Source organism: Eutrigla gurnardus (assembly GCF_963514095.1).
Source record: "Eutrigla gurnardus genome assembly, chromosome: 16".
Taxonomy (NCBI): domain Eukaryota; kingdom Metazoa; phylum Chordata; class Actinopteri; order Perciformes; family Triglidae; genus Eutrigla; species Eutrigla gurnardus.
The window spans coordinates 1,744,910-1,768,769 of record NC_139927.1 but is presented as its reverse complement, the minus strand read 5'-3'; the positions used below and the strand labels follow the sequence as shown (position 1 = coordinate 1,768,769).

At 49.3% G+C, this 23,860-nt stretch overlaps 2 protein-coding genes across 3 annotated transcripts in view; both read left to right on the top strand.

The window, feature by feature from the left end:
- Positions 1-457: 457 nt before the first annotated feature.
- tnfaip2a (tumor necrosis factor, alpha-induced protein 2a) lies at positions 458-12,538 on the top strand. 2 transcript variants are annotated; one of them, XM_084031001.1, is made up of 13 exons: positions 458-497; positions 1,107-1,199; positions 1,693-2,141; positions 2,373-2,467; positions 2,837-2,951; positions 7,862-7,984; positions 8,110-8,204; positions 8,291-8,383; positions 8,466-8,592; positions 9,569-9,694; positions 9,773-9,922; positions 11,241-11,365; positions 12,183-12,538. In XM_084031001.1, the coding sequence occupies exons 1-13, from the start codon at positions 491-493 to the stop codon at positions 12,364-12,366; spliced, it is 1,782 nt and encodes a 593-aa protein (XP_083887127.1). In that variant the 5' UTR covers positions 458-490; the 3' UTR covers positions 12,367-12,538. The 2 variants fall into 2 exon arrangements, with proteins under 2 accessions (XP_083887127.1, XP_083887126.1); XM_084031000.1 differs by having other exon boundaries at positions 2,256-2,467; positions 12,183-12,536.
- A 7,134-nt stretch (positions 12,539-19,672) lies between these two features.
- Positions 19,673-23,860, top strand: part of LOC311027138 (MAP/microtubule affinity-regulating kinase 3-like) — a 13,161-nt gene continuing 8,973 nt past the window's right edge. Inside the window, exons 1-2 of the mRNA XM_084030988.1 lie at positions 19,673-20,210; positions 21,416-21,601. Coding sequence (XP_083887114.1) covers positions 20,160-20,210; positions 21,416-21,601 — 237 coding nt within the window. The 5' untranslated portion in view covers positions 19,673-20,159. The remainder of the gene's footprint in view (positions 20,211-21,415; positions 21,602-23,860) is intronic.

Sequence of the window (23,860 nt, the reverse complement as noted above, 5' to 3'; positions counted from 1 at the left end):
CGATTCATCACCTGCCCACAACACAAGCCTGATTGGCCGTTGCTGTGATGATGTACCTGCTGCTACTCTGGCTGATTGGTCCTTCTGTTACAGTGCATGTGACTGTTACGCAGACGAACTGTTTCCTGTCATCTGATGATGTCATTATTTATTGATTGCGTTCATCTGGACTCTCATGTTCATCAACAACTGGATTTCTTTGTATCACCAAGTCATTTGTAATAAACTGATTTCATGCACTCGTCCTTGAAACAACTCGTCCTTGAAACGACTCGTCCTCCTATATATATATATATATATATATATATATATATATATATATATATATATATATATACAGTATATGTTTTACATATTGAATTCGCCCTGCAGTACCTCTGTGGAGCCCCTAGGGGTCACTGACTGCCTGTTGAAGATCTCTGTACTCGAGGATGGAAATACTCCAGTGAAGAACCCCCCCCCCCTTGCGGCTCCACCGCTGACTCCAACGATGGAAGGTAGGAAGCACTTTACAGACTCGATGTGTTTTATTCTGGAAGAGGATTTAAACTAAACGTGTGATATGATACGATACGTTTATTGCTCCGTTTATTGCTCCGTTTATTGATCCGTTTATTGCTCCGTTTATTGATCCGTTTATTGATCCGTGAAAGAATCATCAACTGAATTCGATCCTGATCAAAGTGTTAAATCTGATTGTAATGATTAATATATTAATAAGGTAATGAGAGTGCGACTGTAGCGATCCGTGACGTCATACTATGGAAACTGATCCAGGACTTCATTTGATCCTGGTTCCTGGAGTTTTGTGTCGAATGCAACATATTCATGGACATTTCTTTAGTTTATAAAGAAATGTTTCTTAAAATATTGTATCTGAACATTTATTGTCCATGTTTGTTCTCGTATGGAATTCATTATCAGACGTTTGAAGAATTATCTCTAAAATTTGGACCAAACGGTATTTAAAAACTTTAGAATTTAAGATCCATGATCCAGATCCATTCAGCTCTCAGGTTCTGTTGGGAAACTCTGTTTTCCTTCTTTGGTTCTTCTTGTTGAATGAGCACATGAACATGTTGGTGAATGTAAATGTGAATGTTCAGCAGCAGGAGGTCTGAGGAGGAGGCTCCCCAAACTGAAGAACCCTGCAAGGATCTGGAAGAACCACAGACAGCAGAACCACACCGACACTGCAGGTCAGAACCAGAACTTTGGCTAGAACACCATCAGAACCTCAGGTAGGACACCATCAGAACCTCAGCTAGAACACCATCAGATCAGAACCAAAACCTCAGCTAGAACACCATCAGGTCAGAACCACAAACTCAAGTAGGGTAGGGTCCTCAGGGTCCTGGAGGTGTACAATCCCAAAGGATCCTCAGGGTTCTGAAGGCACACAGGTCCTGGAGGGTTCTTGGGGTCCTGGATGCATACAGGTCCAAAAGGATTCTCAGGGTTTTGCAGATGTACAGGTCCTGGAGGCTCTTCAGAGATCTGGAGGTGTTCATTTCCTCCAGGGTCCTCGGAGATCTGGCAAATACAGATCCTGGAGGTAGCTTGGTGGACTGGAGACTGGAAGAACCGATGGTCCGGGAGTCTGAGATGTGTTTCTCCAGCTTCACATTAGTTCTGGTTCTGTGGTGTCTGAGTTTCATGTCCTTCATATAACACAAGGATGTTGTGGTTCAGAGGACCAGCTGGACTGTGTGGAGGATCGGGAGCAGGAGGAGGAGCAGCAGGAGGAGGAGCAGCTGGAGGAGGTCAGCAGAAGGCTGATCATAAGGGAGGAGCAACTGCTCAACCAGGACTCCCCCAGCGAGGAGGAGGAGGACCAGCTGCAGAAGGACTTTGAGAGTCTGAGACTACAGATGTGGATGGCCATTCACCAAACCTTCAGCACCTCCTCCTCGGGTCAGCTGAAGGTTCTGAGGAGCGCTGCTGCCTCCATCCAACAGCAGGAGGTGCAGGACAGGCGCTGGACAGGCAGTCCGGAGGACCTGGTCCCAGTGTGGCGTCCTCAGAAATGTCTCAGGACTCACAACACTCTGCTGCAGAACATGGTGGAGGCCAGAATGATGAAGGCTGCTGAGGAGGACTGTGGTGGACCCGGCGGACTGTCGTCTCCTCTGAAGAGGAAGGTGAGTAATTTATGTAAGTAATGTATGTAATGTACTTAACACACCTGTGCAGGAGAACCTATGTTACTAACACACCTGTGCAGGAGAACTCATGTCACTCACACACCTGTGCAGGTTTGTAGTCTGGGGAGGCGTGTGAAGGAGGACCTGCTGACGGTGGTGAGGACTGTCCAGGACTGTTACCCCCCACAGATGGACATCCTGAACCTGTATTCTGGACTCTTCCATCAGAACTTCTCTGCTCGGCTGACTGAACTTGCTGCTGCTGACCTGGAAACAGATGACTGCAGCTACCTGCTGTTTTGGATCAACCATTGTTATCCCCGGTGAGTCCGCCAAGCCCACTTCAGTCTGTGTGGAGTGGTGGTCTACAGGGACAGGTCAAAAAACTAGATCCTCGTGCTGGACTGTCAAACATCTTCAGGTTTCTGGATGTTTCAGTGATGACTGACATGATATAGTGTTTTATATTATATTATATTAAAATATATTATATTATGGCCCTGCGATGGACTGGTGACCTGTCCAGGGTGAACCCTGCCTTCGCCCAATGACAGCTGGGATCGGCTCCAGCCCCCCTTATATTATATTGTATAGCATGTTTTACGTATGTAACTGTTTCCATAGGAATAGTAAATGGATCAGAACACAGACCAACAACCAGTTTAACCTTTCTTTCTGGTTTCCTGCTGCAGTGAAATATTACAACATGAAGAACTGGAGGGAAAGATAAAGGCGTCCTGTTTGGGTTCTCTGCTGCTGCAGGAGCACCTGACCCGACTGGAAGACCTGTACCTGACCCACCAAAAGGTAAAGACCACTTGTTTGGAACTGGTGTTATGGGCCGGGGTTTGGACCAGAAAATGCAGGAGACCGTTGATGAGAGCAAGTTCAAAGTTTTTATTCCTCTTAGCACAAAAAACACACAAAACCCTACTCAAAAAACCGGAGGGCAGAGGCAGGAGGCAGGCAGGCTGTTGCGATGAGTGAGCCGGTGACAGAACTGGCAGAGGTCACGCAGGACGGGAATGTAATCATCTGGCAACATGGTGAAGTCATGACAGGGTTTAAATGGAGGTGTGGTGATTGCTTGAGATGCTAGCCAGGTGTGTCTGATCTCAGTCTGGGAAACAAGCCACGCCTCCTGCCCGACCTGAAATAGAAAACAAAAGGGGAGGGGGAAAACAGAGGAGCAACAAAAACCTAGACCATCACAGTACCCCCCCCCCCCCCCCCCCCCCCCCCCTCAATGGACGCCACCTGGCGGCCTCCCAGGCTTGTCTGGGAATTCCCGGTAGAAGTCAGCGAGCAGACCCGGATCCAAGAGGAGGGCCTTGCTGACCAAAGACCTCTCCTCCGGGCCGTACCCCTCCCAGTCAACGAGGTACTGGAAACCTTGGCCCCACCTTCGCACATCCAGTAGGCAGCGGACTGTGAATGCCGGATGACCCTCGATGAGCCGGGGGGGCGGAGGGGGCTCGACTGGGGGGCTCAGAGGGCTCTTCATGACAGGTTTGATCAGAGACACATGGAAGGCAGGATGGACTTTCAAAGCAGGAGGGAGCTTAAGCCTTACGACACTAGGGTTAATAATGCGTTCAATGACGTATGGCCCGATGTGCCTGGGAGCTAGCTTGCGTGAATCTATCTGAAGAGGGAGGTCACGTGACGAGAGCCAAACCTCTTGCCCAACCTGGTAATCAGGAGCAGGGGTCCGATGTTGATCTGCCAATCGCTGGTTCTGAGTTGCCGTTCGTGTCAAAGCTGCTCGAGCTTCTTGCCAGACTCGGCGGGCACGGCCTAGATGGGCTTGGACTGAGGGGACTGCAACTTCAGACTCCTGGCTTGGAAACAGAGGAGGTTGATAACCCTTGGAGACCATGAATGGGGACATATCTGTGGCAGTGCTGACCAGGGAGTTGTGGGCGTATTCGACCCAAGGCAGGTGAGTGGACCAAGAGGCTGGGAGACGAGAAGCCACACATCGCAGGGATGCCCACAGGTCCTGGTTTGCTCGCTCCATCTGGCCGTTGGTCTGTGGGTGGTAACCGGACGAGAGGCTGGCTGACGCCCCCAGAGCATGACAGAATGCTTTCCAGACTCGGGAGGTAAACTGGGGGCCCCGGTCAGAAACAATGTCCTGGGGGATACCGTGGAGACGGAACAAATGGAGCACAAGAAGGTTAGCAGTTTCTAAGGAAGAGGGAAGTTTAGGCAGAGGTACAAAATGGACTGATTTAGAAAAACGATCAACTATGGTAAGTATAACCGTATTTCCTTCTGGTGTTGGGGTAGTAGCAGGAGCTGATTTGGTTATCAACAGCTAATTGTTAATGTCAATATGATTATCGATATTAATAATTATATTTAATATATTATCATGATATAATCATGAATAAACGGGGCACCACCCTGGGATCATGGAAAAGATAACTTAAAACTGTATTCAGTCTCAATATAAAAGGTTTTATACTCACATGCCAATCATCGTGATCATTGGCATAGAAGTACAAAACCAATCGAACAATTAAAGAGGCGTGAAATTTGAGCACTAGCCTTCACAACCTGCTGTTATCCAGTGACATATACACAACAAGCACAAGAGACCGCTAGTTATAATATAATGAGATTTATTAAAATCAGTAATAATGATCACAATCAATAACACTGCAATTAACAAAGCCTTATTACCTAACTACCTAACACACAAAGCTATGCTAAACAACGGAAGAGACACACGTGGAGTGTGTGTGTGTGTGTTCTTAATAAATTGTCTGTAGAAATTGGCAAATCCTAAGAACCTCTGTAGGTCTTTGCGAGTGGTGGGAATCCGCCACTGTACGACGGCCTTGATCTTGGTTTAATTGGGCTCGCTCAATGATAAAACCCAGGAAAGAAACACTGAACTCACATTTTTCCGCTTTAACATAAAGCTTGTTCTCCATCAACCTCTGCAACACAGATCTGACATGCAACACATGTTCCTTTACACTTTTTGAGAAAATCAAAATGTCATCAAGATAAACAAAAACAAATCTATTCAACATATCTCGGAGAACATCATTAATCAAGGCCTGAAACACAGCTGGTGAATTAGTTAGCCCAAAAGGCATTACCTGATACTCAAAGTGGCCAAGGTGAGTATTAAAAGCAGTCTTCCATTTGACAGGGAGTCCTGGATATATGCCTCCATGGCTTCTTTCTCTGGCCTGGAGAGGTTATAGAGTTTTTTAGAAGGGAGAGGAGAACCGGGAAGTAGATCAATTGCACAGTCATAAGGTCTATGTGGAGATAGTGAGAGCGCCTTGTCTTTACTGAATACCTGCTTGAGGTCATGATACTCACTGGGGACCGCTGATAGATCTATCGCCTCTGGGGGGCTCCGAGAGGTGGAAGCGCTGGTGGGTATGGCTGAACGAAGACAGTTAGCATGGCAAGAAACACTCCAGTTAACTATGGAAGCAGTGGACCAGTCAACAAGTGGATTGTGTATCTTAAGCCAAGGTAGCCCTACTACAACAGCGGACATGGGTGAGGAAATGACAAAAAGTTCTATCAGCTCGTGGTGGTTACCAGAGAGAACTGGGTTCAGTCCGGTGAGTAACTCTGGCTAACTGTTTTCCATCAAGTGCCAAGACCTCCTGGGGTTCGGAAAGAGCTATAGTGGGGATATTAGCCTGGCTAACAAGTTCATAGTCAATGAAGCTATCATCAGCACCTGAGTCTATTAGAACTTGAACTGGCAGGGTGCCCTGTGACCAGCGTAGCATACCTTGAACCTGGACCCTTTTGCTTCTTGGGGGGGTTGAGGTGGAGGAAGTGTGGCTCACCAGCGCCCCCCTGCTAGCTGATGAGCCTCCCCTTTTGGCAGAACTGGACACTTGGCCAGGGGATGTCCTTCCTGGCCACAGTAGAAGCATAACCCTTGGCGAAAACGTTGTTGTCTCTCTGCCGGAGTCAGTTTGGCTCGTCCCAGCTGCATGGGCTCCTCGACGTCGACTGGTGGTGGTGCGGCTTCCTCTGGGCGACCGCTGGAGGCTCTCAAGGAGGTCGGACACTGCTGGTGAGGACTGGTGGCAGAGAGGGGAACCTGGATCTCCGCCCCTCAGCCTTCTCCCTTTGTCTCTCCCTGAGTCTATTATCTAGTCAGGTGGCTAACTTAATGAGTTCTTCTAGGGACGTGGTTTCATCCCTAGCGGCTAGCTCATCCTTCATTTCCTCCAACAACCCCTTTAAAAATACACCCTGTAGGGCCGCCTGATCCCATCCACACTCAGCAGCTAAAATACGGAAGTCTAGAGCATACTGGGAGACCGAGTTTCTGCCCTGGCTCAATGACAATAACTGGCTGACTGCTTCTTTACCCTTAACGGGGTGATCGAAAACTCTTAACATCTCTGACGTGAATGCTTTGAAATCTGAAGACAGAGAGGGGTTGCTTTGTGAAATGGCAAGTGACCAGGCGGAGGCTTTATCAGACAAGAGACTCATTATAAAGGCTATCTTAGAGTGGTCTGTAGCATAGGTAGCTGGTTGCTGACTGAACACTAGGGAGCACTGGTGTAGGAACTGGGAGCATGTCCCTAGGTGACCGGTATACCTGGCAGGGATAGGGATGAAAGGCTCACGGGGCTGGAGAGATGGAGAGCCAGGTGCAGCGGCAGGTGTAGCAGCAGGTATAGCAGCAGGTGGTGGGGGTGGGGAACTGCCAGTGGTTGTGAGGCTGGAGAGCTGGGTTGCCACATGGTCCAGCCGGCCATCGAGCTGTGTCACACTGGCAGTGAGCTGGTGAAGAGCCTACATGACTTTTCTTAGCGTGGCGTCGTGTTGGCCGATGAGTGCACCTTGAGACGATAAGGCTTGTTTTATCTGCTCAGTCTCTGCAGGGTCCGTCATGGCCAGATGATTCTGTTATAGACCAGGGTTTGGACCAGAAAATGCAGGAGACCGTTGATGAGAGCAAGTTCAAAGGAGGACAGAGGCAGGAGGCAGGCAGGCTGTTGCGATGAGTGAGCAGGTGACAGAATTGGCAGAGCTCACGCAGGACGGGAATGTAATCATCTGGCAACATGGTGAAGTCATGACAGGGTTTAAATGGAGGTGTGGTGATTGCTTGAGATGCTAGCCAGGTGTGTCTGATCTCAGTCTGGGAAACAAGCCACGCCTCCTGCCCGACCTGAAATAGAAAACAAAAGGGGAGGGGGAAAACAGAGGAGCAACAAAAACCTAGACCATCACAACTGGTCCAGTAAGAAGAGTGTTTTAATGATATCCGGATATCAGATATTATCACGATTAAATAAAGCACCCAATTAAGTTGATCGTGGAGCATTTCAATGATCAGGATCATCATCAATATCTTTAAAAACCGTCTGGTTGAGTATCAGAGAAGAGAAAATAGAGGCCTGTAGCAGTTTAACTAAGGGCCGGTCTGAAGCAAACCGGAGCCGGCCCATGTACCAGTCTAGACCTGTAGCAGTTTAACTAAGGTGTTTGGTGTTCCTTTACTTCTACTTGTTTCTCAGATTATTGTTATGTTCTCAGAATGTTTTAAGAACCTTAGAGAGAGAAGCTTGATGCTCCCCATCATGTATCTCAGAATACATGTTGTCACTTGTACAATGTTTTTTCTGATATTCTCTAAATCTACTTTATGGTTGTCATGGTTACGTGTTATAAAGGATTCACAGCTGAACAAACATGAAACGATGTTGTTTCAGAACAAAGCAACGTTGTGGCTGAACGCCGCTCTGAACCATGAAGAGGAGAGCTGGCTGCGCAGCCAGACACCTGAACTCATCGACCAGTACTGCTTCAGTCCTCTGGCTGTAGATGTGATCCAGGTAAGACCCAGGCGAGAGCCAGGTGAGACCCAGGTGAGAAAAGAGACCCAGGCGAGACCCAGGTGAGGCGAGACCCAGGTGAGACCCAGGTGAGCCCCAGCAGGTGTCTGTGTTTATGTATCCAGGTGATGAACAGTTGCCTGACGGGTTTCAGCTATGTGATCAGAGACCAGACCAAAGCTCAGAGGATCACAGCTCACCTGGAGAGTTTCCTCAGCAGGTAGGCTCCACCCACTGCGCTCATGAATATTAATGAGGCGGATGGATCTGGGTGTCATGTTTCATTAAATGCACTGTGTGCTGCAGCTACCAGAAGAGTGTGGAGAAGTTTGCGAATGGAAACCATGGTAACGTTCCCTCAGTGATCAAAGCTCAACTGGTCTGTGAGCAGCAGCTCAGGTACCATTCTGCACTGAAGCATTCTGGGAATTGTAGGAAACCACTGCTTGAGTGCTGATTGGTTCTTTGTGACTGTCCTCAGGGATTACATCACAAGTCAAACAGGAAGTCTGTCGGAACAGCAGAGACAACGCTATCTGGACACTCTGTCGGCCCTGAAGGATTGTGGGTACAGGTGTTTTACCTGTCCCATTCACATCCAGCTGAAGGTACAAATGTTGTGTGCACTGCAGTGGCCAAGTAGCCCCGCCCCTTCTTGTATACCCCATGGGACCTCATTTCAGAAGTAATATGTACGTTATCAACAGAGAGATCAATAATATCTTGATCCTGTTTTTTGTTCCTGAATTGTTCCACGTCGGATGTTTCTCCAAACTATAAAAACAGATTGTAGTTTATTGTGAAACTGCCCACACCACTTACGTAACCAACACAGCCGTTAGCTCGTCCTGCAAGCTGGCTAGCTAACTAGCTAGGTACATCGCCAACACAGCCGTTAGCTTTTCCTGCTCGCTATCTAGCTAGCCCATCATGCTAGCTAGCTAGCTAACTAAACTACATTCCTTCACTAATGTAGCGTTACCTGAAGTGTTAGAGTTGTGTTAGCGTTGTGTGTAGGTGTTAGCGTTGTGTTCAGGTGTTAACATTGTGTTCAGGTGTTATCGTGTGTCCAGGTGTTGACGTTGTGTTCAGGTGTTAACGTTGTGTTCAGGTGTTAACGTTGTGTTCAGATGTTAGCGTGTGTTCAGGTGTTAGCATTGTGTTCAGGTGTTAACGGTGTGTTCAGGTGTTAACGTTGTGTTCAGATGTTAGCGTGTGTTCAGGTGTTAGCATTGTGTTCAGGTGTTAACGTTGTGTTCAGGTGTTAACTTTGTGTTCAGGTGTTGCGGTTGTGTTCAGGTGTTAGCATTGTGTTCAGGTGTTAACGGTGTGTTCAGGTGTTAACGTTGTGTTCAGATGTTAGCGTGTGTTCAGGTGTTAGCATTGTGTTCAGGTGTTAACGTTGTGTTCAGGTGTTAACTTTGTGTTCAGGTGTTGCGGTTGTGTTCAGGTGTTAGCGTTGTGTTAAGGTGTTAGCGTTGTGTTCAGGTGTTAGCGTTGTGTTCAGTTTGTTAATGTTGTGTTCAGGTGTTGACGTTGTGTTCAGGTGTTGACGTTGTGTTCAGGTGTTAACGTTGTGTTCAGGTGTACGTCCGTCAGCTGTGGACGTCCGTCTGGTTGGACGGGTCACTTCCTGTCATGGACTCTCTGCTGGATTGTCTGAACCAGCAGCTGACCCACCTGACTGACCTGAAACCAGCCTGCAGACAGGTGAGACTCTGGTCACCTGTCTTTCTGTCTCTCTGCCTGTCTCTCTGTCTGACCACCTGTCTGTCTGTCTGTCTGCAGGCCCTGCTGGGTGTCCTCCATCAGGACCTGGTTCTTCAGTATGTGAAGAGGATGATGAAGACCAGGATGAAGAGCAGAGAGCAGCAGGTGGGCGGAGCTCAGAGGATGACTGAAGACGCTCAGAAGATCACTGACTTCTTCAGCGAATGGGTGAGACACATCAAGTTCAGCATCAGGGCTTCTGTAGGCCAGTAGACCTCAGATCCTGGTCTTTCCTGCACTAGATCTTCCGGTTCCCAATAGGAACTCTTGAGTTGTAGTTCCACCAGCAACAAGGTTTCATGAAAACCTGGACCTCTAGTAGTGTACTAGTAGAAGTGTAGTTTTAGTACTGTAGTAGTACAATAGTAGTAGTGTAGTATTAGTAGTGTAGTAGTACTGTAGTAGTAGTCTACTTGTGCAGTAGTAGTGTAGTAGTAGTCAGTGTTGGGAGTAACACGTTACAAAAGTAATGCATTACTGTAATGCATTACGTTTTGCTGTAACGCGGTAATGTAAGGCATTACAAAAAAAAAACTGGTAATATTTTACTCGGTACAAATCTCAGTAACACGCGTTACAATGCATTTTAAACCCGAAATCAATTGACTCTACATTCGCGATCGTGAGATGGGCATACGCTCCACTTTTGGAAAAGTGTGAAAGCCGGTCCGTGTAACTCTACACTATGTTAATGAATCGCTGTTGTTAGCAGGCTCCATGAGCTGGACACCGACTCACGGAGCGGCTCCCGGTCGGTCAGAGCGCAGCCGACCCCGGCAGTCACACCGAGGATCAACAGCTGAGGGGCGGCGGCGAGGAGGCGGAGGCTCCGATTCTCCCTGTCGGTTTTGAACCGCTTTTATGTCCGCGTCATAACGCTTTAGGTGCGTGTTTAAAACAGTAGGTTTACTTCAAAACGCGAGCGTCAGACGCTGTCAGAGCGTTTATTCAGAGCTCCCCCTAAATGTCTCAGGTAGGCTTTCAGGTAATTTCGCAGCATAACACAGCGCCTTCCGGGTCATTAAAAAAGACGTACGGTAAATCTGGAATGAAAAATGGCCCTGTTATTTCATCCCCGAATCCCATTCATGAACACAATATCTAATATCAGTTAACAGGTCGTTTTCCGTTTCTCGTTTTCCGTTTTTAAAACGAATAACGGGATACGAGTCATTTTCCGTTTTTCGTTCTTTTATTTTGAAGCGAAAAACATCACATCCTGCTGTGTAATGAGCTGCATTGAAAACAAGAAGATCTATTGAGAACAAAAAATCCATATTTCCTTTTATTTTGGCGAAAAGTAATGCAAAACTAATGTAAAAGTAGTTTAATGCCTTACAATTCAAAGACAGTAATATTGTAATGTAACTAATTACTTTGAAATGACAGTAACACGTAATAAATAATGCATTACGCTTTTGAAGTAACCTGCCCAACACTGGTAGTAGTAGTAGGCTACTTCAGTACTGGTCTTGTGGGTCCTCAGGGCTGCAGTGAGTCCCTGTGGCTCGGTGAGATGCTCTGCAGCATGGCGGAGATTCTCCGCCTGCAGGATCCTGGATGTGTCCAGCTCGAGGTCGTCAGTCTGGCCCGGCGGTTTGCTGACCTCAGGTACAGACAGACGGGTACAGACAGACAGGTCCTACGTTCGGACTGACATTAGTCATAAACATACTTGATAACAAAACGTTTCTGATTCTGAGACGTTGACTTTTTTATGAATGTACCCAGATTACATCGTTGATGACATAATCTCATTTAAATTCTTTAATAAACATTAAATGAAATAATATCTCTATCATTAACATTTGTATGTATTAATTTATACTAATTAATAATAGTTATAATAATAATAATAGTCTCTGTTTGTTTGACGATACAAGATTGTTTTGAACTTCCTTTTTTAGACAGTAATGTGTGTGTGATGTCATATTCAAACACTGAAGCGGTGACCTGGATACAGACCAGGTTGCTTTAGGAGCCGACAGGTGTGGCCAGGTGGGGTTCAGGTGTCGCAGGTGTGTGAAGTGAATGGAAAAACACTGAGAGGAGTCATGTTCACCAATAATCCCTGCAGTGACTGTCCCACTTAATTTACCAAACATTATATATATTAATAATATACAGTATATCTCTAAACATGTTTTTATATAAAGTATATTCCAACACATTATACTTTTATATTCAGCATTTTGACTTATATTTCTTTTAGTCTAAGAGTGTTTTATTAATAATTGATCATCCTCAATCATCCGTTTTTTAGTGGTTTCATTGATTGCTGTGACTCAGGTATAAACATTGTTGTTTCACATTGTGAGTTTGTTGAATACAGATTCATATTGAAATATTGTGTCTGTTATAATCTCAGTGTTTTGTATCTATCCAGCAGGTGTTTTATTGGTCACTCATGTATGTCGTCTCTCCTCAGTGATGCTCACGTGTTGGCACTGCTGTCTCTGAAAAACGACCTATCAGCTGCTGACATTCGCTCCATCAGACAAAGCGTGGAGGAGAACCGCTTCCTCGATGTGGCAACCAATAGGAGCCCTCCGTTTTTCTCCAAGGTCAAAATCAAATGGATGAATATTAAGCTCAATCAGATGGGGCTGTAGAACTCAATGGTTTCAGATTGTTTGTGAGTTAGCATGTTACTGATCAATAAAGACTATTTTATGTTTATTTTACTATGTGGTGTCCCTCAGGGATCCTCTTCAGGTCCTTAAGTAAGGAACTGTATCATATCCTATGTATCCTAAGTATCATATTCTATAAGAAACCATTAGATATGATACTAATTGTTGCTTTTGTAATGTGTGTAACAGCTGTGTATACACACACAGATACACCTTCAACCGGCTTGTCCACACCTCCGCTACAGTGGAATGGTTCTCATTGGTTAAAAGTTCAATGACGTGTGTTCAGGTCCGCACTCGGCGGCCACCTTGTGGTGAAATGATACTTTTTATTTTGGTCACATTGATCTCATGGCTTGATCTAAAGTTCTGTGCATTGTGTTGTAAGTAGGCCTATTATATGTGAGGTCTGGTTAATACAAACATAGAATGATAATACAAATATACTGGGGAAAAAAGCCCTTCCACATGTTGCCTTGCGTGTGTGTGTGTGTGTGTGTGTGTGTGTATGTATTTATGTATATATGTATGTGTGTGTGTGTGTGTGTGTGTGTGTAATATATATCCATCCATCCATCCATGCATTTTCTACCGCTTATCCTGTATTTAGGGTCACGGGGGGGCTGGAGCCGATCCCAGCTGTCATTGGGCGAAGGCAGGGTACACCCTGGACAGGTCGCCAGTCTATCACAGGGCCTGTAATATATATATATATATATATATATATATTGTAGTGGACATATTGACATAATTCACCATAATGTATGTTGACATGTATTTCCCTCGCTACGCTGTTGTTTTACTATGATCTGACGTGCGTTCCGCGTGACATGTTAATGTGTTAGCTCGTCCCAGTATTAGGGACGCTGTCTCTTTAAGGATGCCTACCGGGTTTGTTGATATCGCGGGCAGCGCCATGTTGGTTTATAACGGTTTCGAGTGACAAAATAAAAGACACGCCGTTGCGTTGTCGACGTGAGAAATTGCTTCTTCTTGTCTTAAATCACAATTTCCACACTGGTGACCCCGACGTTTGTCTGCTGGACGCATTCCAGAGACACACCGAACAACTATGGCGACAAATGCTGTTTCTTTGAAACTCCCAGAGTTCTGGGAGTCGTCGGCTTCTGCTTGGTTCGCGCAGACGGAGGCGCAGTTCGCGCTGCGTGAAATTACCGTGGACACCACCAAATACTACTATGTAGTGTCAGCCCTCGGCAGTTCAACAGCAACGAGAGTGGTTGGTCTCCTGAAACATCCCCCTGCAGAGAATAAGTATACAGCACTCAAGGCTCACCTGTTGAAGACTTTTGAACTTTCTGATGCTGAGAGGGCTAGCCGGCTATTTTCTCTGCAAGGCTTGGGTGACAGTAAACCATCTGAACTTATGGACAGGATGTTGGATCTACTTGGGGAGCACAGGCCGGATTTCCTCTTCGTCCAGCTCTTCTTGCGTCTCCCTTCTCAGGTACGAGCTGCTTTGGCCAACACTGCCATCACCGACTGCCGCGCGCTGGCAGAGGAGGCCGACCGATTTTTTCTGGCTGTTCAACACCCTGGCATGACTGCTGCTGCGCTCCACCCTGCTTATGCCATGGCAACCGACTCGACCCAAGCTTATCACACCGCCGCCCCACTCCCTGGTGACTCAGTGCTCACTGCTACAGCTTCACACCGGCAACGTTCTGACACAAGCCTGTGTTTTTACCACGCTAAATTCGGCTCCAGGGCCAAGCAATGCCGATCACCTTGCAGCTTCAGGGGGACGGGAAACACCAGGGCCGGCGCTCAGTAGTGGCCTTGAGTGTCGGCCGCACTGGCAGGCTGCTGTTCATCCAGGACACCATCTCCGGGCGCCGTTTCCTGTGTGACACCGGCGCACAGCGGAGCATTCTGCCTGCATTGACACTGGACATCCTGGCGGGCGGATTTGGCCCCCCCCTGGAGGCTGCTAATGGCAGCCCCATACGCACTTATGGCACTCGACACGTTGAACTGTGTTTTGGCGGTCAGCGGTTTAGCTGGGACTTTATCACAGCCAAAGTGGCTGTCCCCCTCCTGGGGGCAGACTTTCTATGTGCTTATGGGCTGCTGGTGGATGTCAAGACCGTCGCTTGATTGACGCCACCACGTTTTCTTCATACACCTGCGCTCTCAGTGGTGTGGACTCCATCAGACTGTCTAGCGTGCTCTCACAGGCTGACGAGTTTCATCGCCTGCTCGCAGAGTTTCCAGCGCTCACAGAGCCCACCTTTTCGTCATCTACGGCCAAGCATGGAGTCGAGCACCACATCGCCACCACTGGCCCGCCTGTCTACGCCCGGGCGCGACGACTAGACCCAGCCGAGCTGGCCATTGCCAGGGCTGAGTTTGACAGCATGGAGCGCCTGGGCATCATCCGCCACTCCAGCAGCCCGTGGGCTTCGCCTCTCCACATGGTTCCCAAGCCTGCCGGCGGGTGGCGCCCCTGCGGCGATTACCGCAGACTTAATGATGCTACAATGCCGGATCGCTATCCAGTGCCACACATCCAGGATTTTTCAGCGCACCTGGCTGGCAAAAGTATCTTTTCTAAGGTGGACCTCGTCCGTGGATACCACCAGGTTCCTGTCCAACAGCTTGATGTGCCCAAAACAGCGGTGATCACCCCTTTTGGACTTTTCGAGTTCTTGAGAATGCCTTTCGGCCTTAAAAACTCTGCCCAGTCATTCCAGCGCCTCATGGACTCTGTGCTAAGTGATCTGCCTTTCCTGTTTGTTTACCTGGACGTCATCCTCTTGGCCAGTACCTCCAAAACCGAACACCTGGCCCACCTGCGGATCCTCTTCGAGCGTCTCAGCCGGCACGGACTTATCATCAACCCAGCTAAGTGCCAGTTTGGGTTGACCACCATCGACTTCCTGGGACATAGAGTCACTAAGGACGGGGCCGTACCACTCCCGTCTAAGGTTGAGGCGATCTCGAACTTCCCACGGCCCGTCACAGTGAGGTCCCTGCAGGAGTTCCTGGGAATGGTAAACTTTTACCACCGCTTCATTCCCAGAGCTGCTGCAATCATGTGCCCCCTGCATGAGGCCTTGAAGGGGAAAACACCAAAGCAACCGGTGGATTGGTCCTTGGAGAGAGACAAAGCATTCACAGATGCAAAGGCCGCTTTAGCCAAAGCGACGATACTGGCACACCCATCGCCTGATGCGCCCATTGCCATCACGACAGACGCGTCGGACTATGCAGTTGGCGGTGTGCACGAGCAGTGGGTGGATGGTGCCTGGCAACCGCTGGCTTTCTTTAGCCGCCAGCTACGCCCACCTGAACGTAAGTACAGCACGTTTGAATAAAACCGAATAAAACCGAACTCCTCTTCATCCCAGGGAAAGACTGCCCTCGCATGGACCTGTCGGTCACTGTCGAGGGCATCACAGTATTGCCGTCGTCAACTGCGAGGAACCTGGGTGTAATCCTCGATGACCAACTATCCTGCACCCCCAACATCACTGCTGTGGCCCGATCCTGCAGATTTGCCCTCTACAACATCCGCAGGATTCGGACCCTCCTCACAAAGGACGCAACGCAACTCTTGGTCCAAGCACTGGTCATCTCCCGCCTTGACTACTGCAACTCTCTCCTGGCCGGACTCCCGGCCTCTGCGATTAAACCATTGCAGCGTATCCAGAACGCTGCAGCACGTCTTATCTTCAATCTACCCAAATTCTCCCATGTGACCCCCCTCCTCCGTGACCTCCACTGGCTCCTTGTTGCAGCACGCATCCAATTTAAGACGATGACACTGGCCTTCAGGGCCATCAATGGAACGGCACCCATCTACCTTCAAACACTGGTCAAACCTCATGCCCCGAAGCGAGCACTTCGCTCCTCTACTTCAGCTGGCCGGCTGGTACCACCATCGCTGAAATCAAACAAATGTCGCTCAGCAAAGTCCAGACTCTTCTCTGTTCTGGCGCCTCAGTGGTGGAACGAACTCCCGACTAATGTCAGGACAGCTGAGTCATTTGCCATTTTCCGAAAAAGGCTCAAGACTCACCTGTTCAGACTTCACCTCGACTAGCATGACCCCCCCCCCCCCCCCCCCCCCCAAAAAAAAAAAAAAACCTTACCTATAGCACTCTGATCGTAGCACTGTTGCTCTTGAACTACTAGTTTACTCAGATGAGGACCTAACACTTGTTCTACTTTTAGCTCTTACTTTATCGGCAATGATTCGTTGTGGTTTCCTTGTTTCCTTCTTTTGACAAATGTACTTATTGTAAGTCGCTTTGGACAAAAGCGTCTGCTAAATGACCTAAATGTAAATGTAAATGTTTGACCGGGAGCTGCTTGCGCTTCACCTTGCCATCCGACACTTCCGTTCACTGCTGGAGGGTCGACAGTTTACAGCTTTTGTCGACCACAAACCCCTAACATTCGCCATGGCTAAGGTGTCTGAGCCGTGGTCTGCCCGCCAACAGCGACAACTCTCTTACATCTCTGAGTTCACCACGGACATACAACACGTTGCGGGCAAAGCCAACCTAGTCGCCGACTGCCTCTCTCGCACCATTGTGGGGGCCGTCCACCTGGGGCTTGACTACGCCCACATGGCAGCCGATCAGGCCACTGACTTGGATGTACAGGCACTCAAGACTGCTACCACTGGGCTGCAGTTATCGGAGATCACTTTTGGCGATGGCAGCACCAGGCTGCTTTGTGACGTCTCCACTGGACAGCCACGGCCCATCGTTCCCACAGCATGGAGACGACGTGTTTTTGATGCTGTGCACAGCCTTTCCCACCCGGGTAGAAAACCGTCCCAGAGGTTGGTGGCAGCCAAGTTTGTCTGGCATGGCCTCAAGAAGGATGTGCGGGACTGGGCAGACTCTTGTGTGGAGTGTCAGCGTGCGAAAATTCACCGCCACACCAAAGCTCCCCTGGCGCACTTTCCGGTGCCGGAGGGAAGATTCGACCATGTTAATGTTGATCTGGTGGGTCCCCTTCCTTCCTCCCTGGGTTTCACTTACCTCCTCACCATGGTGGATAGGACCACTCGATGGCCGGAGGCTGTCCCATTGACATCAGGGACGACTGCTGAGATAGCTCGGGCATTCATCGGGACCTGGGTTGCCCGGTTTGGCACCCCATCTGACCTGTCTTCGGACCGGGGCTCACAGTTTACCTCTGAGCTCTGGAACGCCATTGCGAACGGTCTGGGTGTGAAACTTCACCGCACCACTGCATATCACCCCCAGGCTAACGGACTTTGTGAGCGTTTTCATCGTGCTATGAAGGCCTCTCTTCGGGCCAGCCTCAAGGACAGTGGCTGGGTTGACAGGCTCCCTTGGGTCATGCTGGGCCTGAGGACTGCCCCTAAGGAGGACCTACAGTCCTCATCAGCGGAGCTGGTGTATGGCCAGCCATTGCGGGTTCCAGGGGATTTCGTTCCGGACTCTACAATTCCCTGGTCCTCAGCCCATCAGCGGACAGTGCTTCAGGATAAGGCTAGGCTTTTTGCGCCTGTACCCACTTCACAGCACAGCCTCCCACAATCCTACACTCCCCCACGTTTGCCAGCAGCGGAATACGTTTTCATCCGTCATGACGCACACCGGGGGCCGCTACAGCCTCCTTACGACGGCCCGTTCCGTGTTTTGGAGACAGGGGAAAAACAGTTTGTGGTAGACATTGGCGGTAGGGCAGAACGCATTTCCGTGGACCGCCTTAAGCCGGCTCATCTGGATGTGGACAAACCTGTGGGGCTAGCCCAGCCTCCGAAACGGGGTCCCTGAGGTGGGCGCCTAGGTTTTCCCCACACGACGACCCTCCCTCCCACCTCAATGCCTCAGAGACGCCACCGCCGTGCGCTGGTAACTCAACCCACGCTCCAGTGCAGAGGAGTCGTTGTGGCCGAATTGTTCGCCCACCTCAGCGCTGACGTAATTGTTTCTCTGTTATAGTGAATTCTAGGGGGACGTGTGTAGTGGACATATTGACATAATTCACCATAATGTATGTTGACATGTATTTCCCTCGCTACGCTGTTGTTTTACTATGATCTGACGTGCGTTCCGCGTGACATGTTAATGTGTTAGCTCGTCCCAGTATTAGGGACGCTGTCTCTTTAAGGATGCCTACCGGGTTTGTTGATATCGCAGGCAGCGCCATGTTGGTTTATAACGGTTCCGAGTGACAAAATAAATGACACGCCGTTGCGTTGTCGACGTGAGAAATTGCTTCTTCTTGTCTTAAATCACAATTTCCACAATATATATATATAACTCTTTGGTTTGCTGCTGTGTTCTATCGCTTGAGCACCATAGTCACGTTGATTTTGTTGTCCGACTTGACGGCGTTTGGCTTAGAGCCCGCCCCCTCAGACACCTGCAGCTCTCGTTGGCGTGATACGTCAAGTCAAGTCAAGCCAAGACCATCCTGAACAAGCCTGATCTCTGGTGATCGCCGCACAATGCATGCTGGGTAGTTTTGTGTCCGACTTGATCCCGACTCGCTCTGTCGTCATGAACACGTGGGCAACGATAATTTCACAGTTTTCGGAGCCAGGCACTGCAGTTGCTCTCAAATGGCAATAAAAAAGGTTATTTATATAAACCTTATTAAAACGAGAAATTAGCCTACAGTGTGCTTTAGGAGGCAGACATAAAAAAAACAGATACACACCCACATATAACACAGTATAACTGTCAAACTTTACTTATCTACAATAATAGTTAAGTGCACTGGATTCTATGATACTACTACCTCAACAGCAGATACACTACTATACCATATAGTGCTTTATTTAGGCCTACATTAATTATGTTCATTCATTACATATATTTAATGGCGTTTTATTTTATAGGCCTACTTTATATTTTTATACTTATTTGACTCTTTCCTGATTGTTATGGAGCAACTGCAGCTGTAAAATTTCCCGAGGGGTTACTAAAGTATTCTGATTCTGATTTCCACAGATATTTATAAGCAAATATAAATAAATGCGAACGTGGTAACAAACTACAGATAGCCTACAGATCGCGTCTAACAGGATGTAACTTTTTCTATGACTGCCAAATCTTCTTGGCCGATGGAAACTGTCCGTCTGCTTTTAGGCCCCGCCCCACGCTACTCCGCTTGCTCTCGTCTACTTTCCAGGCGAGGTTCATCTCCAACGAGCCTATACTGTGGCGTCTTTCTGTCCAGTCACCCTAGCAACAACAACGCTGCCGCTCAGCCTGACTAACCAATCACTTGGCACGCTGCCCTCGACGTCACATCCTGTGAGCGCGCAGGGTTTGTTGCGTCCTCCATCTTGGCTGTGGCTAGCGGAGCGGCTGGCAGAGAGTCTCTCCGGAGGGGATGAGGAGGAACTGTACGAGCCAAACCGCCGTTTAGCTGACGGAACCGGGACTGTCTTTCAGGACCGACACGGACCAGAGACCAGAAGGTAGACCCGGACCCGCTCTGGTCCCAGAAACACTCACACCCGGTCCTGCCGGGCTAGCACGGGCTGGCCGGCTAACTTAGCAAGTAAAGAGGAACTGTTGCTCCAGTTCAGTTTGGATCTATGTCGGGTCAAAACTGCCGAGCCGAGCCGAGCCGGGCCAGATAACCCTCCGGTCCTGTAGTCAGGACTGGGACCAGTGATGCCGGGTGAGAATCTGCTCAGGTAAACCCGACCTGAAGTCAGAGCGACCCGCCTCAGTCCACTTAAAGTTTCGGCAGGTGTTGCAGGTCGGACAGGCGGCTCCATGACTGGACCCCCCTCCCACTGAGCCGGCACCATGTCCACCAGGACCCCCCTGCCCACCGTCAACGAGCGGGACGCCGAACACGTGAGTCCAACGTCATGTTTGAGTTGTTTGGTGACTTTAACTTGTTTTTATACAGAAGAGCCACAAATGTCCCGGAAGTGATCATGACGCATTCTAACAGGAACCATTCATCAACGTATGGATGACGTCATCGGTGTTAACATGGAGGGACCCGTTAAAGTGGCTCTGAGGGTTAGGGTTAGTGGCTCTGAGTAGGTTTAGGATGTCCCCGTGCTCCTCTGGGGGCCTCAAACCTGGTGGATTCATGTGGTCTAGAGGACTACACTAACTGTTAAATTCAGTGAGTTACATAACACAGAAGACAGGTCTGTTCATCGACACCATCGGAGGTTAACGATGGCAGCAGGACGCAGATACTGCTTCACGTAGACCATCTCCAGGACCTGGTCTCTGGTCTGGTGGGGGTGATGGAGTTTAAGGATTTCCTGCAGCATCGCTTCAGATCCGTTGACCTGGATCAGATTCACAAAAGATGTTGAGTCTCATTTTATCAGAACATCTGATCGCTAATAAGAGTCGCGTGATCCTGCTGATCCAGGACCAGCTCAGACCGCTTCCTGTCCTGCTGATCCAGGACCATCTCAGACAGCTTCCTGTCATGCTAATCCAGGATCATCTCAGAGCGGTTCCTGTCCTGCTGACCCGGTTCCTGTCCTGTTGATCTAGAACCAGCTCAGAGCGGTTCCTGTCCTGCTGATCCAGGACCATCTCAGAGCAGTTTCTGTCCTGCTGCTCCGGTTCCTGTCCTGCTGATCTAGAACCAGCTCAGAGTGGTTCCTGTCCTGCTGACCCGGTTCCTGTCCTGCTGATCAAGAACCAGCTCAGACCGGTTCCTGTCCTGCTGATCCAGAACCAGCTCAGAGCGCTTCCTGTCCTGCTGATCCAGAACCAGCTCAGATGCTTAATCCTGCACCTGGACCCAAACTGTCCTGTTAATCCGTTTCTTGCCACACATCGATTTTAGATGATGAAAGACTGAGGCTTCAGTTCTTCAGGAATCGAGAAAGAATCACTTTCCATCTCCAGATAATAATAATAATAATAATAATAATAATAATAACCTAGCCTAGCCTACAGTGTGCTTCAGATCATTTTCTTTGGATTCAACTGAAGAAATCTTGATCCAACAACCTATTTATAGACTAAACTACCAGTTTACCAGTAGAGATATAAGTGACACACTCTGTCTTTGTTTGTTTTCCCAGCATGCCTCAGTGGAAGATGGGCGTGGTCAGGTGTCGTCCCGCTCCGTCAGATCCGCTCGCTGTAAAAACTCTTCATCCATCACAGACGAGACGCCGCACGTTGGAAACTACCGACTCCTGAAAACCATTGGGAAGGGAAACTTCGCCAAAGTCAAGTTAGCTCGACACATCCCCACAGGACGAGAGGTGAGACAGGACCAAGGGGGAGACAGGGCCTTGGGTGTGACCAGGGGGGAGACGGGGCCTTGGGTGTGACCAGGGGTGAGACAGGGCCAGGGATGAGACAGGGCCAGGGGTGAGACCAGGGGTGAGACAGGGCCAGGGATGAGACCAGGGGTGAGACAGAGCCAGGGAAGACACCAGGGGTGAGACAGGGCCAGGGATGAGACCAGGGGGGAGACGAGAGATGAGATGCGACCAGGGGTGAGACGAGGGATGAGACGGGACCAGGGGGGAGACCAGGGGTGAGACAGGACCAGGGATGAGACCAGGGGTGAGATGAGAGATGAAATGCGACCAGGGATGAGACGAGGGATGAGACGGGACCAGGGGTGAGACCAGGGGTGAGACAGGGCCAGGGGTGAGACAGGACCAGGGATGAGACCAGGGGTGAGACAGGGCCAGGGATGAGACCAGGGGTGAGACAGGACCAGGGATGAGACCAGGGGTGAGACAGGGCCAGGGATGAGACAGGACCAGGGATGAGACAGGACCAGGGATGAGACCAGGGGTGAGATGAGAGATGAAATGCGACCAGGGGTGAGACGAGGGATGAGACGGGACCAGGGGTGAGACCAGGGGTGAGACAGGGCCAGGGGTGAGACAGGACCAGGGATGAGACCAGGGGTGAGACAGGGCCAGGGATGAGACCAGGGGTGAGACGAGGGATGAGACAGGACCAGGGGTGAGACAGGCCCAGGGATGAGACCAGGGGTGAGACGAGGGATGAGACAGGACCAGGGATGAGACCAGGGGTGAGACAGGACCAGGGATGAGACCAGGGGTGAGACGAGGGATGAGACAGGACCAGGGATGAGACCAGGGGTGAGACGAGGAATGAGATGAGACCAGGGGTGAGACCAGGGATGAGACCAGGGATGAGACAGGACCAGGGATGAGACCAGGGGTGAGACAGGGCCAGGGATGAGACCAGGGGTGAGACAGGACCAGGGATGAGACCAGGGGTGAGACCAGGGGTGAGACGAGGGATGAGACAGGACCAGGGATGAGACCAGGGGTGAGACAGGACCAGGGATGAGACCAGGGGTGAGACGAGGGATGAGACAGGACCAGGGATGAGACCAGGGGTGAGACAGGACCAGGGATGACACCAGGGGTGAGACGAGGAATGAGATGAGACCAGGGGTGAGACGAGGAATGAGATGAGACCAGGGGTGAGACTAGGGATGTCCCGATCCAGCTTTTTGCACTTCCGATCCGATACCGATATTGTAGCTTTTAGTATCGGCCGATACCGGCCGATCCAAGCATGTATTAAAGATTAAAGATGCCGGTTGATGGAAATGATCCAAAATTAGGGTCTGGAAAAATATGTCTGGAAAATGATGAGCATCACATTAATAGCTACAGATACTGTAAAACACTACAACGACATATGAGTGCATATATTGTCTTATCTTATCAAGTAAAATATAAGTTATAGGTTTACTCAACAGCCTAATAGTTCATAGAAATTCAGGTAGAAATAGGTTAACTCAGAGTTCCACAGCTTATCAAAAACAATCCTCCCCCCACAGGGAGTCCCCTTGCTTTGCATTCACACTGCTCCAGCCCAAACGGGCTTTAGCCCGTACACACGTCATCACGTCCTAATACTACACACACAATATGGCTTGATGTTGTTTTGAAGGAGTGCATATATTTATCGACAACACTCGACCTGCATCAGCGCATGTGCACACGAGCGGATCTGTGCGAGCAGGCAGCGCGGAAGCTGGTCCGGTTCCGGTACCGGTCCGGTTCCGCTCACAATGCGAGTCTGAAGAGTGCAACATCTTATCAAAATAAAGTGTCAAATCCGTGTTTTCAAAGTAGAAAGCGACATCGTGGTGGTTTAACGAGGCGGAACGGCATCAGAACAACATCAAGCGCGTAAAGTACACGAAGTAGAACGTAGCGGGAGCGCGCGGCGAGGATTGTTGTGGCTGCGCGTCTTGCGGAGCAACTCTACTGTGCTGCGCGGAGGCGCTCCTAATGTAAATGATTATTGATTTATGAATGAATTGATAGGTGGCTTATTTTTGGCATATTGATTTTATGGCCTGTACAATGGTAGGGGAAACACTGGACATGCACACAAGTCCGTCTTGTTGTTGTTTAGTGGATGCTGGACAGGTCGCGAGGTGTGCGCTAGGTGTGCTGGAAAACACGGACCGGAGTTTTGAAAAAAGAAACTGGATCGGGAGTCCGGATCGGGATTTTCCC